Raw genomic sequence first — 20,000 nt, forward strand, 5'->3', positions numbered from 1 at the left:
ATTAAGCCAAATTGATTACCTTAAAATGCCACTGAGAAAAATGTTTGGCAGATTTTGCAATCTTTTGGATATTATTTGAGATTCGAATTTTTACTCACTTAGCGAAAAAAATAATATTTTCGCTTACTCGGGGAGTAAGCCTACAAACTACTTTGTTGCTGTTGCTCCTGTTGTTGTTTGGGGGGGGGGGGGGCGGCGTAGGAAAGCCCTATGAAAAAGCCCAAAAAGGTTAAAGATGCAGGAATTTTAGGATAGGATATTAATGATTTATTTATCAGAATGAAAATGAAAAAAAAAATTAATAATATGCATGTTGAACATTATTATTATTATGCACATGAACAGGGTTCATGTACATAATAATAATACATACATACATACATACATACATACATACATACATACATACATACATACATACATACATACATACATACATACATATGAAAATAGGCTCATCAGTGAACTTCAAAATCTATCAGAATGTGTCTCTAAGTCATTTACTCAATAATATTATAATTCACCTACCACACCAAGTTCCTGAAGGGCACAGGTGAAGTTACTTATCTTGGCTTTTGCCTTCGTCACGGCCCTCTTCAGGTAATCCTTGTGTAAGACAGAAAAAAGTTAGTTGCAGAAATACAGAGTGGAAGGTTCGATTCAAGTGGAGGTGCAGTACATTACTACCGTAATAATATTCTACTTGCATTTTAATTCATTTTTGTCTGATTATTAATTTATTAATTTTTTTATAATAAGTGGGGTCTCTTCTTCCTGTATTTCCCTCTACCACGTCTTACTTCTTCCTAATGAAAACCATAATATTCTCTGGAAGCTTGAATTTCAAGTCAATTGGCCCTTTGGTGGGTTTGTTCCATGTGGATAGGTTTCATCTAAATAATAATAATAATAATATAATAATAATAATAATAATAATAATAAGAATAATAATAATAATAATAATGTGGCGGTGTGGCAGAGTGGGTTAGGTCGTCAATGGACTGGTTAAGCAACATTGGGGCTGGTCAGTCGTTGGATGGGCGACCGCTCTCCTCGGCGTTGATTCCTTGGGAAAGGATCTTTACCATAATTTCCTTAGTCTACTCAGCTGTAAATGAGTACCTATCCCTGATCGGGTAGGGTCCAGCTATGGGTTAAATAGCAAAACTCAGGAATGATGGAAAGAAATGAAGAAATAAACGACAACGACGTAAATGGAACCTCTGCCAACAGAGGAGCTTCGTCTGGCAGCCAGGTATTCCACCCAATTGAAGGGGAAGAAGGTCAGTTACTTGAAGGTCGTCATCCAGCAACTGACCACCACAACGACAGCAACCAACAGCCTGAGATTGGAGCTACAGAAGCAAACCAAAGGAAGAAATGGACAAGAGAAGAAAATAAGGAAATATGGAGATGCTACATCAGAAGCAACCCGACGGAGAGAGGATATAGAAGAAGGTTGGTCAACATCTGGAATGAGAGGAATAACACCCCCCAAACAGAGCAGAGGTTGGCAGACCAAGTAAGGAGCATAAAGAAAAAGAACTGGCTCTCCCCAACAGAAAGAGAAGAACTGGAAAGGGAAATGTCACACGACAACGAATTACACGAAGACGAACTGAGAGACGATGCCACAGAAGACGACAGGGATGATGAGGCATCAAACAACGACACACGAAGAAACACCGACGAAGTAACAGAGAGGACGGAATGGGTAGAAAAGATTAGACAATGGATGGAGCCAGATACAGAGAGAACAAAGATCCCCTCCATGAAAGCCTACAACACCAAGAAATTAAGGGAGGAAACAAGAGAGGTCAATGAAATAATGGGAATAATACACACCACCAGTATCACAGAAACAAATAAGTTGGCATATGCAGGAGCAAGATTAGTAGCAGAACTGATGGGGATACGACCATCAACACCACCAGCACAACCAACCCAACAGGAACCAAAACAGCAACCTCCTTGGAATAGGCGCCTGGAAAAGCAAATCATGGTGATGAGATTTGACTTGAGTAGACTGAAAGAGATGGCAGGAAAAAGGCTAAGAAGCAAGAAAACAAGGGAGGAACTCAACGAGATATACAAAGTACAAGAGAGGGGACTAAACAACACAATAGAAGATGTAAAACAGAGGCTTAAGGCCAAAGCACATAAGATCCAACGGTACATGAACAGGAATAAGGGATACCAACAGAACAAACTATTCGGAACCAACCAGAAAAGACTATACACCCAACTAAGAGGGGAAGACAACCACCAAGAAATTCCTAAAGCCGAACCAAGTAAGAGACTCTGGGAAAACATATGGAGCAATCCGGTATCACACAACAAACATGCAACATGGCTCCAGCAAGTCAAGGAAGAAGAAACAGGGAGAATAAAACAAAGATTCACAGAGATCACGACAGACACAGTCAGACACCAACTAAAGAAAATGCCAAACTGGAAAGCCCCAGGTCCCGATGAAGTCCATGGATACTGGCTCAAAAACTTCAAGGCCCTACACCCACGAATAGCAGAACAACTCCAGCATTGTATTTCAAATCACCATGCACCCAAATGGATGACCACAGGAAGGACATCCTTATTACAAAAAGACAAGATTAAGGGAAATATAGCCAGTAACTACAGGCCTATCACCTGCCTACCAATAATGTGGAAGTTACTAACAGGTATCATCAGTGAAAGGCTAAACAACTACCTAGAGGAGACAAACACCATCCCCCACCAACAGAAAGGCTGCAGAAGGAAGTGTAGGGGCACAAAAGACCAGCTCCTGATAGACAAAATGGTAATGAAGAACAGTAAGATTAGGAAAACCAACCTAAGCATGGCATGGATAGATTATAAGAAAGCCTTCGACATGATACCACACACATGGCTAATAGAATGCCTGAAAATATATGGGGCAGAGGAAAACACCATCAGCTTCCTCAAAAATACAATGTGCAACTGGAATACAATACTTACAAGCTCTGGAATAAGACTAGCAGAGGTTAATATCAGGAGAGGGATCTTCCAGGGCGACTCACTGTCCCCACTACTCTTCGTAGTAGCCATGATTCCCACGACAAAAATACTAAAGAAGATGGATCCCGGGTACCAACTCAAGAAAAGAGGCAACAGAATTAACCATCTGATGTTCATGGACGACATCAAGCTGTATGGTAAGAGCATCAAGGAAATAGATACCCTAATCCAGACTGTAAGGATTGTATCTGGGGACATCAGGATGGAGTTTGGAATAGAAAAATGCGCCTTAGTCAACATACATAAGGGCAAAGTAACAAGAACTGAAGGGATAAAGCTACCAGATGGGAGCAACATCAATCACATAGATGAGACTGGATAAAAATACCTAGGAATAATGGAAGGTGGGGATATAAAACACCAAGAGATGAAGGACACGTTCAGGAAAGAATATATGCAGAGACTCAAGGCGATACTCAAGTCAAAACTCAATGCCGGAAATATGATAAAAGCCATAAACACATGGGCAGTGTCAGTAATCAGATACAGAGCAGGAATAGTGGAATGGACAAAGGCAGAACTCCCCAACATAGATCAGAAAACCAGGAAACATTTGACAATACACAAAGCACTATATCCAAGAGCAAATACGGACAGGCTATACATAACACGAAAGGAAGGAGGGAGAGGACTACTAAGTATAGAGGACTGCGTCAACATCGAGAACAGAGCACTGGGGCAATATCTGAACACCAGTGAAGACAAGTGGCTAAAGAGTGCATGGGAAGAAGGACTAATAAAAGTAGATGAAGACCCAGAAATATACAGAGACAGGAGAATGACAAACAGAACAGAGGAATGGCACAACAAACCAATGCACGGACAATACATGAGACAGACTAAAGAACTAGCCAATGATGACACATAGCAATGGCTACAGAGGGGAGAGCTAAAGAAGGAAACTGAAGGAATGATAACAGCGGCACAAGATCAGGCCCTAAGAACCAGATATGTTCAAAGAATGATAGACGGAAATAACATCTCTCCCATATGTAGGAAGTGCAATACGAAAAATGAAACCATAAACCACATAGCAAGCAAATGTCCGGCACTTGCACAGAACCAGCATAAAAAGAGGCATGATTCAGTGGCAAAAGCCCTCCACTGGAGCCTGTGCAATAAACATCAGCTACCTTGCAGTAATAAGTGGTACGAGCACCAACCTGAAGGAGTGATAGCAAATGATCAGGCAAAGATCCTCTGAGACTATGGTATCAGAACAGATAGGGTGATACGTGCAAATAGACCAGACATAATGTTGATTGACAAAATCAAGCAGAAAGTATCACTCATTGATGTCGCAATACCATGGGACACCAGAGTTGAAGAGAAAGAGAGGGAAAAATTGGATAAGTATCAAGATCTGAAAATAGAAATAAGAAGGATATGGGATATGCCAGTGGAAATAGTACCCATAATAATAGGAGCACTAGGCACGATCCCAAGATCCTTGAAAAGGAATCTAGAAAAACTAGAAGCTGAAGTAGCTCCAGGACTCATGCAGAAGAGTGTGATCCTAGAAATGGTGCACATAGGAAGAAAAGTGATGGAATCCTAAGGAGGCAGGATGCAACCCGAAACCCCACATAACAAATACCACCCAGTCGAATTGGAGGACTGTGATAGAGCAAAAAAAATAAAATAAAATAAAAAATAATAATAGTAATAATATATATATATATGTATATAATATATATATATATATATATATATATATATATATATATATATATATATATAAATTATATATATATATTTACAGACAGTCCCCGGGTTACGACAGGGGTTCCGTTGTTGAGATGCATCGTTAGCCGAAAATCGTCGTAAGAAGGAACTTCGTGAAAAATCCTAAGAAAACCTTACTTTTAATGCTTTGGGTGCATTGAAAACTATGTAAACTGCATTCTTATTGCATTTTTCATCAAAAAACCTTCAAAAATTGATTATTTTGCCTTCTTGGTGTCATTTTTCATCTGTCAGATCAGCGTTGTAGGCGTCGTAACCCTGGAACATGCGTCTTAACCATGGAATAATGTCTGATGAATATAATTGAGAAGCGCCTTAACCTTGGAAAGTCGTAAGCCAAACCCGTCATAACCTGGGGACTGCCTGTATATATATATCTATATATAGATATATATATATATATATATATATATATATATATCGTATATATATATTGTAAAAATATATAAAGATGATACTGTACAAATTTCAAATATGACATGCGGTCTTTTGCCAAATGCTCCCAGATGGTTAAAATTGAGAAAGTAAGGGACTTATTGCACAAATAGCATTTGATGGTATTCAATAAACAAGACATCAGTTAGCATTAACGTAAATGGTTATCTGCTAAATGCTACCTGTGTTTACAGAAATGTACATTAAATGACTTACGTAAATTAAATGACCATTGTAACAAGAGAACACATTTTAACAAATGCTTTTAGTGTTTACAGAGGTGTGAATATGTAAAACAATCTGTATATTTTAACCAAATGTTTTCAGTGTATACAAAGGTGTAAATGTGTAAAAATATTTGATTTTTTAACCAAATGCTTTTAGTGTTTGCAGAGGTATAAATGTGTAAGAATATCTGACTTTTTAACCAAATGCTTTCAGTGTTTACAGAGGTGTAAATATGTAAAAAAATATCTGACTTTTTAACCAAATGCTTTCAGTGTTTACAATGTTTAAATGTGTAAAAATATCTGACTTTTTAACCAAATGCTTTCAGTGTTTACAGAGGTGTAAATGTGTTAAAAAAATATCTGACTTTTTAACCAAATGCTTTCAGTGTTTACAGAGGTGTAAATGTGTAAAAAAATATCTGACTTTTTAACCAAATGCTTTCAGTGTTCACAAAGGTGTAAATGTGTAAAAATATTTTTGACTTTTTAAGCAAATGCTTTCAGTGTTTATAGAGGTGTAATGCGTAGAAATATTTGACTTTTTAACCAAATTCTTTCAGTGTTTACAAAGGTGTAATGTGTAAAAATATCTGACTTTTTAACCAAATGCTTTCAGTGTTTACAGAATAGTAAATGTGTAAAAATATTTGACATTTTAACCAAATGCTTTCAGTTTTACAAAGGTGTAATGTGTATAAATATTTTACATTATAACCAAATGCTTTCAGTTTACAAAGGTGTAATGAATAAAAATATTTCACCTTTTAACCTTACCTTTCGTCCAACAATTAATTGCAAGTTGAAAGGAATTATGGGAAGAACTATTTGCGACTTCGTCAAGTTTGCCGTCGTCCTATTGAAGATGTTCTTTTTTTCAAAAGGAAGAGAAAACAAATATTCAAAATCTATTAAAGAAATATTTTTTCTAACAGCTATAATATCCCTCCCAATGTTAGGCTTCAAAGTGATAGGTTACAAATGGCGCCATTCTTAAAAAAAAAAGTAATATATGAATATATTTTGTGGTATGCTTTTCACACAGCACATACACACACACATACACCTTCAAACAAAATGTTCAATTAGAGAGAGAGAGAGAGAGAGAGAGAGAGAGAGAGAGAGAGAGAGAGAGAGAGGTTACCAATTACTCATTTCACCATAATCCCAAAGTTTATTCATCAAGCAATTTTGTTTTTCTCATTCGTACCTTCAGAGGTAGAGACGAAATGACTGATTTCATTCTTAGAAACAAAAAGTATAACTAGTTAGCAAAAATAAGTGAACTTTAGTTATTACAACAATATTCTAGGTACATTGAATAAGGGATAACCTACAATCTATTACATCACCATTCCAGGTTCCAGGACCAGTTAAAAAATATAGACCATTTGGAATTAAATTCAAGATATAGAATAACATTCACATTTCTGGAAAAAATGGGACAACACTCGAGTCATTTCAATCATTTTCCAGGTGTACAGAATGGAGGTAACCTTCTAGCTGTTATATCAGCATTCCAGGTTCCAGGACCAGTTGAATAAAACCTCTATTATTTAGAATCAATTTCCAGACATGGAAAAAACGCCAGATGTAAAACTCACTAATCATGTTTACTGAAAGAGAATAACCCACAGTTCATTATAACAACATTCCAGGTTCCAGGACCAGTCCAAAAACCTCTCCTATTTGGAATCAATTTCCAGACATGGAAAAAACACCATATATAGTATATAATCTCACCATAATTATCTTCCAGGCCTGAAAGAGATCAAGTTTGATTCCAGCGCCTCCCCTTCCTTCTCCAGGGGAACTGCTTTCAGTTCCAGCATTTCCAGACCGTAATTCAGGCAATCCAGGTCCTTCGAGCTTCGAAGTCTCAACCACTTCCGTAAGGTCATCGTCCATGTTTATGACGACGGGTAATCCTCGGCAGGTTCTGAAGGCTCTCATGATCTTCCTCGTCCTGTGAAGGTAGATCTCGCCGTAACAGTTCCCCAGGACCTGGAGAAGTTGGGTGAGTCACTGGATGAGTAATTGGGTGAGTGATTGGGTGACTATCTACTGCAATGTCTCACCACTGGATACTTATATCCACAAGAAGTTTGACCTTACATTTTCGACGCTGTATCTGTCCATGAAGGAGAATTCTGCAGATATCCTTCCAGCGAGGAAGATGATTGTTAGGACTTTCCAGAGCATCCTGGAATCAGAAGAAGGAGGAAATCATTGGATGAACAAATAAATGTGAAATAGACAATTAGAGTCACACCTCTCTCTCTCTCTCTCTCTCTCTCTCTCCTCTCTCTCTCTCTCTCTCTCTCTCTCTCCGAAAGGTCAACACAAAATTTTGATTGAATGTTTCGTTTAATCTAGTGTAGAAAAAATTATAAATAAACCTAACAAAATGAAAGTATAATTAACAAAAATTATAACACAACACACTCGCCTCCAACTCTCTCTCTCTCTCTCTCTCTCTCTCTCTCTCTCTCTCTCTCTCTCTCATTTTCATACATCTTGTCTCTTTCTTCAAGTGTCCAAAAAGCCTACAAATTTTAAATGAGAAAGAGAAAGTTAAATTTATAATTTTTACCTGATAAGAGAAGCCAGAATTTATTTACAAGATGCTAAAGTCAACTTTAATTTCACTGAGAGAGAGAGAGAGAGGAGAGAGAGAGAGAGAGAGAGAGAGAGAGAGCGAGAGAGAGGGAGAGAGAATTCCGTCCCACAAAATATTTCTGTAACCTCACCTCTTAGAGGGCCAGAAAAATACAGTCGCACCAGACCCAGAGACAGTCCTCTTTTATAACCAACGCTACGTCATGATCTCTTGTCGAGGTTTTCCGAAAAAAATAAACAAACACTATGAACGTTCTTCTCAACAAGAGGGAAGAGTCCTTCAAGATTTTCTATTAGAACAGGCTATATTTATGGTGTCCACATGCTGCTTTCTTTTGTGTATTTGTGTATGTGGGTGTGTGGGTGTGTTTTTTTTTTACTGTGTACTTAAGGGCTAGTGGTTTCAACTTGGAAGGATACATGTTATGAATTTTTAAATCTATTTACTCAATGACTTCCCCTACAGCCCTCCATCAATGTAAACAACATTAGAATAACAGAGAATCATATAATAAATAGAATTGAATAGAATATTGAGGTCATTCAGCACTGAAAGGGGAATTACGAATAAAAACGTTTACAAGGTGTAAAAGGACGGAAGCCTCGCAGTTGCACTATAAAGCAATTGTAAGGAGATGGTAGAAAGTGGATGGTAGAGAGAGAATATGGATGGAAGTACAGTCAAAGGAATGAAATGGGGCTGGAGCTAGGGGCCGGAGGGACGATGTAAAGAACCTTAAAAGTGATTTATGCTCATGACCAAACAGGGACCTTAAACATGTACTTTAAACAGCATATAATACCAATTCATCTTTTCTAACCAGCCTCTGAAATCGTAGAGAAAGTCTAATCAACAGAATGGTTTCAAAATTTGACATTGTTTACATACATGATCCTCTTGGCGTCCAGGAGACACCTCACTAAAAAACTGAGTTCTCTCTGCTACTGGGAGCACCTTGTTCTCAGGCTCATTTAAATCTATGCAAGGAATCTGAACCAATAGATTCACTTTTTAAACGCGACTGATTTCAGTAAGGTTACAACATAGCTTTGGATCTGGCCTCAGAGACTGCCAGAAAACCCCCTGCTAATGGACACAATCTAGAACACTATCTCTGTAAACACTGACATGACAGTTTACGAACTTTAGCTGGCCACAAGTCTGGATAAAAGGAGGGTGCATGGGGTGTAGGGTGTACTTTCCAGCCTTCTGAAGATACCAAGCGTTGCTGGAACATGTCACAAAAATGACCAGTCTGTGGTTAACGGGTCAGTGACACAAAAATAAGTGCGCTACCGTTCTGAAAAACAGCACTGGCGAGTCTAGCTTGACGGTCCTTGATCGCCTCCATCCATTCTACCTTTATTCATTATATAACAAAAGAACAACTGGAATGGGTTGACTAAAAAGATGATCAAACAAATGAAACAATACATAGCAACTTCAGGGAGACACTAGAATGCTCTAAGATGACAGAACAGTCCTGTAGGATGGCAAAAACTAACGGAATTTCTCAATGAAAAGGATGTTTACATAGGGTTGTTGGGGCGGACCTTGTCCACTTTGTTGTCAGTAGAAGTTTGACATTCAGGCGTTCCTAAGTGATGTTATAAAGTAATAAAACCGAGAGAGAGAGAGAGAGAGAGAGAGAGAGAGAGAGAGAGAGAGATTCATCTCCACAGACCTTTTCTAATTTTCTGTCAGTACAATTTTGACATTCAGGTGTTCCTTAGGGACAACACAAAGTAATAAGAGAGAGAGAGAGAGAGAGAGAGAGAGAGAGAGAGAGAGAGATTCATCTCCACAACATTTTACAGGTGTCATAAACATTAAAAAGAGATCCTGCAACTTTAAGAAAGATGTTTTTCAGATGTTTTCTCTCCCAAGAAAATTCCTAATCCATGACATGAAAAAATGTCAATAAAAAAATATTTTATTTTTCTGTCAGACTTGATCACTTCTATTTTATTTCCATTTTGATAAATTGGGGATATTGTACATTTTACGACTGACTGAGCCTTCAACATTTGGTGGTAATACTACTACTACTACTACTACTACTACTACCATTGACGTAATGGTAGTAGAATGAAAATTATGAATGAATCGACCAAAACAGATTCAGGCATTCATGTTTTTCAAGACTTTTTCTTTTAAGAAAATACACGTTTAATGAAATTTGGAGTAATTCAGTGAGACCTATTGCTACTACCCTCTCTCTCTCTCTCTCTCTCTCTCTCTCTCTCTCTCTCTCTCTCTCTCTCTCTCACGGATATTGAGACCTCAACCTAAAATAAAAGGAGAGGGCGTCAGCATAGTGAAATCAGTGAACTAAAACATGCAACATGCACAGAATAATTCTTAAGTGGGAAGTGGAGATAGAAATCTGAACCAGATTTAATTCCCCTTACAACAGATCTTTGGAGTCTGCTACGAGGGTCTTGGTATGTATATACACATACATAACTCTAGGTTATTCACTGTCGTCCTCTTCACCCTGATACGATGCATAATAATGATGTACTGATGTCAAAAAGATATAGCTCCATTATGCACGAGCGAGCTACCTTTCAAAGTCACTGCCTTTTGGGACACCAGAGGAAATCCAACTAGCAATTTGGACTGATTGAGGGATTCTGGGGGAGTCGCTGACTTCGTAAAAGCAGGTGTCAAGAAATCTTCTACTTGTTAGTTCGATCTCTCTCTCTCTCTCTCTCTCTCTCTCTCTCTCTCTCTCTCTACAAATAATATATATCTATTTAAATAGTTTATATACTATATATATATATATAAATATATATATATATATATATATATATATATATATATAATATATGTAGGTATATATATATATATATATATATATATATATATATATACATATATATATATATATATATATATATATATATAGTATATATATGTTGATGTGTGTGTATATCTACATACATACATACCTACATACTATAATACATATATATATATATATTTATATATATATATATATATATATATATATGTGTGTGTGTGTGTGTGTGTGTGTATGTGTTTGTGTGTGTGTGTGATACATACATACATATATATATATATATATATATATATATATATATATATATATACATATATTTGAAATGGCCGCATCCATATGAACATTTAAAACCACTGTGATTACCTAGATAGAGGCAAGCACTTCTGCTATTAAAAAAAATAAATAAATAAGTTCTTTGCATTTCTTTCATCCTATACTGTATTTTTTACTTCGTAAGCCATAACTGCAGTTTTTGAAAACTCGGGGTTTATGATCAACTGGTCATGATGAAGACGAGTGTTTGAACTTCTACCTTGCTTTTAGGTAAACCTGTGAACAATCAATGGTCTTACACCTTTCGAGTGTTAGCCATTTTTGTAGACCTCAGCTTGGGACGTCTCAATGTCCACTTAACTATATCTATTATGGAATAACAAATGACATTTATTTTTTTTTCCTGACTTTATTCAAATTTCTAATGGTGCTAAAAGCGATTAAGCGTTCTGCAATCTAGGTATAACCACCGATTTACTGAACAAGACAGTTTAGGCGGTAAATTTGCCGCTGATTTACAGATGGTACCTTAATGCTAGACCATATGAAAACCAATATGAAATACTCAGGTGTTTTATTGCTGAGTTATAAGTCTGGCTGACGATGTAAACATGAATTTCCTTGACAATTCTTAGTTTGGACTTACATAGGCCTAGGGAAATTAGCTGACTGCTTACTTGAATTACCTTGACAATTCTTAGTTTGGACTTACATAGGCCTAGGGAAATTAGCTGACTGCATACTTGAATTGCCTTGACAATTCTTAATTGGGCTACATAGGCCTAGTGAAATGGGCTGACTGTATACATGAATTACCTTGACAATTCTCAGTAAGGGCACATAGGCCTAGTGAAATTGGCTAACTATAAACATGAATTACCTTGACTTATTTGCTGACTGTAAACATGAATTACCTCAACTAGCTCTAGTAAATCTCGAAGTCTTCCCTCTCCTCTGAGCCCCAGAGAATGTGGAGAATCTTCTCGGCCATTTTTTCCTGGTCAGGAGAACCCTCTAACTGAATCTCAGAGACATCGAAGTGGTCCATGTTCTTTAGAATGTGCTGTTTCATGCAGAGGGCCATCCTTAGCTTCTTCTCACACTTCATGAAGACCAGGAGCCTCTTGACTTCGATGGGCATCGGGGATGGTTCCTCTGGGAGGCACAGCTGGAGTAGAAAAGAGGAGTGAGTAGAGTGAAGAGAAAAGTAGTATATGGAGGTAATGCAACTGTAGGTCACCACAGTAGGTCTACGTACATTACTCCGTTACAGCTGGGATTCTAAACTAGGCCAGTATGCTAATTAGGCAATTGTCATAGTTGCTAACCTAGTAAACACATAAATACCTATGCACACATGTATAGAAAGGAGAGAGAGAGAGAGAGAGAGAGAGAGAGAGAGAGAGAGAGAGAGAGAGAGAGAGAGAGAGAGAGCACTTACGGAGAACTGGTAGCAGTGATCGATTGTCTTGACGAAGTCTGCGTTGAGCGTAACGCTGGCCGTCAGATTCTTAACTTCGTTCTTAATTACCTCTGGCAAGATCCTCAGATCCTCATCGACCTGTAGAGATGATAGAAGGAGGATTCAGAAAGGAAATTATGATACAAAAAATAATAGTAAACACATTTAAAACAATGATGAGGACGGGAGTGAGATATTTGAAAAGAAGTACAGCATCAACTGTGACTTTTATAGCTATTCAGTGATTCAATAATGTTAAATTTAAATGTTATATAAGACCAAACTGTCCTCCAAGAGTCTACAAAGATCTTGTAAGCATTATTCTAAAAAGGCCTGATCCAACCTCCAGCTTACTCGTGACGCATACAAGATTTTCCCCACACACGTAAATTGTAAACATTATATACCTGACTTTTAACGTAAATTAAAACGCGCTAAAATCTACGGTCAAACAGAGCATTGTTTCACCAATGTAAATTAAAATAAATACTAAATATTTTATTAGAAATAATTTTTATGTACTGTTTAATATGCACATTATTTATTTTTCACATTTTCAATCTAATAAATAAATCATAAATATCCTGTACTAAAATTCCTGTATCTTTAACTCAACGCTGAAACAAGGAAATATAATATAATATAAAATTACATAGAATACGAAATTATATAATATAATACATAAAATAACATACTAATGTATCACGTATGATATATATAAGGTATGATAAAATATAATATATTATAAAATATGATATCATGTAATAAATGAAATAATATGATTATGTATTATATATAACATATTATAAAATAATATAATATATATCTATCAATAAAAACACATATATAATCTAATGTAACAAAAACCAATAACCCATTTTATGAACTTTCTTTAATGTTGACGTAATAATAATAATAAAATAATAATAATAATAATAATAATAATAATAATAATAATATAATAATAATAATAATAATAATAACTGTTCTTGGTTCGACAATGAAAAAATTAATATACCTCACTTTATTAATTAAGACTACCATTGTATCACTGTGCTATTTATACCATTCTAATACTAGTTACGATAATGACAATGATACATATATATATATATATATATATATATATATATATATATATATATATATATATATATATATATATATATATATATATATATATATATATACTGGGTGTCCATAAAGTCCCAGTACCATTACAAGTATTTATTGCTCGTAATGGTAATGGTACTGGGACTTAATGGACATCCAGTATATATATATATATATATATATATATATATATATAATATATCATATATATATATATATATTATATATCTTTCGAACTCACGTAATTCATCTTCTGCAAGATGCAGGTGAAGTTGCTGGCTTTCGAGATGGCTTTGGTCAACAGGTGCTTCAGGTACGGAGCGTCGAAAAGGGCCCTGGTCCCTGAAGGAGGCGTTGCAAGGATGAATTATATTAGTAGGTTGGTATTCTGACCTTACGTGAATTGTAGTGCTCAGGCAAGGGCTACAATAGTCGTTTTATTGTAGTGAGTAAAAATTACTTTTTTTTATATCTAACCATTTCTCTCTCTCTGTTTATATATATATATATATATATATATATATATATATATATATATATATATATATATATATATATATATATATATATATATATATATATATGTCAATATAGTCCACAGGAGAAAAAAAAGAGAATAAAAGACTCTAGTAGCTCGAGAATTTTGCCTTCACCAGGCCTCTTCAAGAGCTTTATTTTAACTAAACAGAATGTGTATATACAAAAAATTTATAAACACTTTCCCACTGGAAAAATAGATCATAAACAAATGGTCAAATCAGCAATTCAAACAAGTTAAAAGAGAGAACTATTCAATGATTTGTTGATTGGTCATTTAAACCTTTCTCTGAATTTGTACACTATGTATTTATTTACTTATGTATATTTATACATACAATCACTCATACACACACACACACACACAAATTTATGAAAGTTTATCGGTTGTCATTCAGAGTTTTCCCCGGCAGCACCGGACTGTTTGGCTAGCGTAATATAAACATCGTAAAAACAGCATTAAAATCCACCACTAAATTCTAGCAGTGTGTCAGAAAGAGACCTATTTTCTCAATAAAACGACAATCCTGATCAACTCCACTATCCAATATATGCATCAAACGGGCACCTGCTAAAAAACTTACCGTCAAATTCGCCACCAGTGCCTCTCGTCTCTGAATTCCGTGTTTGCTTGGGGGTGACTTGGTAGGCTCCGAGTGACACAGCTTCTTGGCTGCTATGACCCTCTGCAGCCAGCCGTAGTACTCCTTCTCTCCTACACAGCTGGACAAGACCTGAGCATAAACAGGGTGGGAATGACTTGAGTTTAGAAGGAAATGATTAGACAAAGGTCACTGAAGAGTGGTGTGGCTTGACTCGGGTGGAAATGGCTGGAGTTTGTTTTCAAATAATGAAAAAATGAATGGAAATTCATACTTAATGGTAGTAGTTACAGCAGCAGCAGCAGCAGTAGTAGTAGTAGCAGTAGTAGTAGTAGTAGTAATAGAAATAGTAGTCTTAGTAGTAGCATTAGACAAAGGTGACTGAAGAAAGGTGTGGCTTGACTCAAGTTGAAATGTCTGTTGTTTGTTTTCCTCTAATGAAAAAATTAATGAAAATTGATACTTAATGGTAGTAGTTACAGCAGCAGCAGCAGCAGCAGCAGCAGCAGTAGCAGCAGTAGTAGTAGTAGTAATAGAAATAGAAATAGTAAAAGTGTTAGTAGCAGTAGTAAAAATAGTATGGAGGAATGTTGAAAACGAACAGAAAGTTATGGTTTTTTTTTTTTTGTAAAGTGAGAAGTTCCATAACAGCTCAAGAGCAAGATCTTCACATAGCTCCAACTGCAACTGAGAGAGAGAGAGAGAGAGAGAGAGAGAGAGAGAGAGAGAGAGAGAGAGAGAGAGAGATAAAAATAACAGGATCAATCATGATTCTGGAGGTAAAAATGTGTTATCGATGCTGAAGAGAAAGGGTAACACGAAGCAGATGATAATCACTTGTACAGACCTCCAGTTGAGAGAGAGAGAGAGAGAGAGAGAGAGAGAGAGAGAGAGAGAGAGAGAGAGAGAGAGATAATGATCAACAACTCACCTGACTAAAAGCAAATCTCTTGACGTAGGCGTTATCACTTCGAGCAATGGAAGCCACCGCCAAAAAGGAGAACAATACCAGAATTGATTTCATGATTCTGCAAAGAAATATATGTATATATATATATATATATAAATTTCTAATGTAAAGCCATTCACTTTAAGTGGACAAACTTTCATATGAGAATGGATAAGGATATAAGTGGATATAGCAGGTCAGCCCATTGCCTCGTAAAACACCAGGCATCATGGGTTACAAGGAGGCCTGGAAAACCAGCAAAATAACCTGGAAAATGCTGACCACTTCACCTGCAATCCCGAAGGCTTGCAAGAGCAACGATTCGTCTATACTCACGTATTCTTTGGGTCCAGTAACAGCGGAATTCGTTCTTGATCGGAGACTTGCCCAGAGGTGCCTGCCCAGGCGAGAGCAGTCCTCGTGTATATATACCCTCCAAGTACATTCCATATTTGTGCCCCATCACGGTAATTACAACGGATGGTGGGGGGGGAAAACCCGTTGCTCATGCTGTTTCAAGAATACTTTATTTTTTTTTATTCTTTGGTGGAGAGAGCAAACGGCCAAGTCATCGTTACTTGCGTTCTGCAGCCCAGTGACAATGCAAGCAAAATGTTTTCTGTTTTTCTTGACGAGGAGACTGGTTGCTATGGCGAGGTTTCCAAGCGGACCCGCACAAACACTACCTCACAACAAACATTCTCTCTCTCTCTCTCTCTCTCTCTCTCTCTCTCTCTCTGTGTGTGTGTGTGTGTGTGTGTGTGTGCGAGGACAACTAATAGAAACATGAAAAATACTAAAAGGCATAACAAAATTAGACAGTAACCTGTTTACGTTAAACGATAACCAGACAAGAAATAATGGATGGAAACTAGAACTGAAGAGATACAACGCATCCCACTGTGGGAACTTCTTTACATACACGATATGTGACACGTGGAATAAACTGCCACCAGAAGTTGTAAACAGCAAAATCATTAGGACACTGTGAATGAACAGTAAAACCTGCTTCTACAGATAAATGAGCACACAATGTCTCCTCGGATGGACAAGTCTTTGAGACATCCTAATCCTTGTTACTCCTTGTATCTCTCTCTCTCTCTCTCTCTCTCTCTCTCTCTCTCTCTCTCTCTCTTAATTGCAGTTGGAGCTACGTGAAGATCTTTCCCTCGTGTTGTTAAGGAATTTTTCACTTTACCAAAATAAACCCATAACTTTCTGTTCATCTTCAACATCCCTCCTGTACTACTACTACCACTGCTATTATTACTACTACTACTACTACTACTGCCGCTGCTGCTGCTGTAACTACTACCATTAAACGTGCGTGCACACCCATGCGTCTTTTGTACGTTAAATTCTATTCATATTATTGCTACATTAAATGTATCATTTTTACCATATGCATTTGGGAATGTCAGTATTTCACCTATATGTGCCATAGACGCAGTCGTGTCTCGTATATATATGGACTCATATGCATCTTTCCATCCGTCAACAAACGTAAGAGATTGGGTTGTGACCTTTGTGACAGGCAGTACATTTACGCTCGCAAGGGCTATTGAGCTGTCTGAATAAATTGGTGAACTTGCAGAAGCTGCCTCTATTTTGTTTATACATACACACCACACACACACACACACACACACACACACACACACACACATATATATATATATATATATATATATATATATATATATATATGTATATATATATATATATATACATATATATTGCACAGTTCTTTGCTGGTCTGATACAAGGATTCTGAAAAAGCACTATTTAGAAATATCATAATTAAAGTTCAACCACTGTCAGGCATGGATACTGAAACCAGGTAAAGTAGCTTTCAGTTTTATTTAGTATAGCATTTAATTTGAAACGTAAAACTACAGTTAAAGTAGCTTTAAGTTTTATTTAGGCTAGTTTTTAATTTTAAAAAAACAACTACAGTTTTCCATAAAAAAACAATTGTTTAGCCAACGAAATCCTGCAAATTACATTAAATTTATCATCTTGCATAACTGAAAAGATTCATTTACTGACATTCCTAGTACACTTACCTATATAAAAAAAAAAATGCACTCGGTAACTGGACGACATTCGAAATTAAACCCGTTTGAAAGTTCGACCTCCAGTAAAAAAAAAATAAAAAAAAAAAGAAACAAAAAAAAAAAAAAAAAAAAAAAAAAAAAAAAAAAAAAAAAAAAAAAAAAAAAAAAAAAAAAGAAACAAAAGCAAAAAAGAAATCCTAAAGAAAATTTGTACCTTACACGACTAGTCATCAGCTTGAACCATCATTTTTAAACCTTGCAAGGTATTTGGCTAATAAGCCTTGTATTGTCAGGCAAGTGTGAATTTTGGAGTTTATTTTTTTTAAAGATTTTATGAGTTTTATATTCTCAAAACATTTCTAGGCACTTTAATTAACAAAAATTGAAACAGGGAAAAGATTAAAGAAAATTATGAGTTTTACTGTCTCATAACCCCTCTGGGCACTTTTAATTGACAAAAATTGAAATAAAGAAAAGATTACTGAAAATTCTGGAACGAATAACTATTGTGGGTTGTGAACTATTTTCAGGGTACGTCCACATGAAGCTAAAACATGCCTTAAGTCGTCAACCTGTCGCATACATTTCGCAAACAGGCTGAAACCGACTCCTCGACTGTGAATGGAGAACGAATCTTTGCTAAATGCTGGATATAATTAGAATCAATGGATGGGGCCATGATAAGTCACTGACTCGTATTAAACCTGTTTGATGACTTGTATTCATCTTGTCTGTGATATGTCTGCGTCAAGTTGCCGACATGTTCTACTGCATTGTGGATGCACCCTTAGGGATATTTCCTACTATTTAAAAAATCCTTATGAATATATGTACATGAATTTTTTTTTATTTATTTATTAATATTCAATTACTTTTCTCCATGGCATCTGTCATTTCCATTTACAAGAAACCACAATGGAAAATCTAACCATGGATTAAGAACTATCTAACAGCCATATGTCTTTAGGTAAAATACGTATATTTGTTTTTAGACCAACGCTCGTTTCCCCATCAAACAGGCCTTTGAACTATCTGCACTCGAAGAACTCCTACGAAGTCCTACACAAAGGACCCCTAACGTGCATCCCATCCTTGGATGCCAGAAAGACGTCGAAAATATCCTTCGCAATTCCTTCTGCTACTGTCAAACGAAATCCAGCCCCTTCAGGAAGTCCGTGCCCATGACGACGGCCATGACCTTCACAAGGTAGTTGGTCCTCTTGCCCTTCGCGTTCGGGAGGGCCTCAAGGTCGTATCGGTGCAGGTTCTGCCTCAGGTCGTGCCTGAAGCAGGCCTCCAGCCGAGTCCTTCTCTCGCAGGCTATGAACTTCATGAGTCGACGGATGTCCTGGGGCATCACGGAGCCGTCCTCGGGGAGGCACTTCTGCAGGAGGAGTAGGAGATGGGTAGTGGAGACCCGGGTCATTGTGTGAATACTTATGTGCATGCGTACATGTAGATGAACCACAGAATAAATGAGACACTGAAGACTGATACATCTTGGTAGAACTACAATGCGTGTGCCTCTAACACTGACAATGGTATAATGCGTAAAATATTTTATAAAATCTTGAGTTTATATGGTTGTAACTAATGTATATTGCAACTTCCTCCTACTTCGTGTCAGTGCCCTGAAGGATGTCTTAAATATAGAGACGTAACCAGTCAGGATTGGCTGCCAGTGTTTCATTACCTGCGTAGGACATCTGATATGTATAGTATATATATATATATATATATATATATATATATATATATATATATATATAATATATATATATATATATATATATCGGAAGATGTACATAACTTTTAAATACCCAAGAAGCAATTTCGGACGAAACCAATATTACAAGAGATTAACCTACTTTGATATGAGAGAGAGAGAGAGAGAGAGAGAGAGAGAGAGAGAGAGAGAGAGAGAGAGAGAGAAGTACTTTATAAAGATATACATTTTCAAAATGCTTATACTTCGAAAATAATCTTTTACAAACAATAACATTTAAATGATCTAAAACGAAATTATTACAAAGTAGAAACAAAAGTTTAAAATCGTCACAAAATAAGACGACAAAATATAAATCATGTAATCTTGAAGAAAAGATGAGTAAAAGTCTAATATTTCATAAAT

At 36.4% G+C, this 20,000-nt stretch overlaps 3 protein-coding genes across 3 annotated transcripts in view; all 3 read right to left on the bottom strand.

The window, feature by feature from the left end:
• LOC135217435 (uncharacterized) overlaps window positions 1-7,649 on the bottom strand; it is a 44,206-nt gene extending 36,557 nt beyond the window's left edge. Inside the window, exons 1-4 of the mRNA XM_064253303.1 lie at window positions 7,563-7,649; window positions 7,191-7,451; window positions 6,225-6,317; window positions 529-606 (exon numbers count right to left, since the gene is read on the bottom strand). Coding sequence (XP_064109373.1) covers window positions 529-606; window positions 6,225-6,317; window positions 7,191-7,451; window positions 7,563-7,649 — 519 coding nt within the window. The remainder of the gene's footprint in view (window positions 1-528; window positions 607-6,224; window positions 6,318-7,190; window positions 7,452-7,562) is intronic.
• Window positions 7,650-11,706: 4,057 nt separating this feature from the next.
• LOC135217479 (uncharacterized) lies at window positions 11,707-14,101 on the bottom strand. The gene is made up of 3 exons (XM_064253396.1): window positions 13,966-14,101; window positions 12,591-12,710; window positions 11,707-12,317 (listed from the first exon to the last, which is right to left on the bottom strand). Exons 1-3 carry the CDS (start codon window positions 13,972-13,974, stop codon window positions 12,075-12,077), a joined length of 372 nt encoding a protein of 123 aa, XP_064109466.1. The 5' UTR covers window positions 13,975-14,101; the 3' UTR covers window positions 11,707-12,074.
• A 3,927-nt stretch (window positions 14,102-18,028) lies between these two features.
• LOC135217162 (uncharacterized) overlaps window positions 18,029-20,000 on the bottom strand; it is a 9,441-nt gene continuing 7,469 nt past the window's right edge. Inside the window, exon 6 of the mRNA XM_064252881.1 lies at window positions 18,029-19,253. Coding sequence (XP_064108951.1) covers window positions 19,014-19,253 — 240 coding nt within the window. The 3' untranslated portion in view covers window positions 18,029-19,013. The remainder of the gene's footprint in view (window positions 19,254-20,000) is intronic.

This window comes from Macrobrachium nipponense, chromosome 7 (assembly GCF_015104395.2).
Source record: "Macrobrachium nipponense isolate FS-2020 chromosome 7, ASM1510439v2, whole genome shotgun sequence".
NCBI classification, from domain to species: domain Eukaryota; kingdom Metazoa; phylum Arthropoda; class Malacostraca; order Decapoda; family Palaemonidae; genus Macrobrachium; species Macrobrachium nipponense.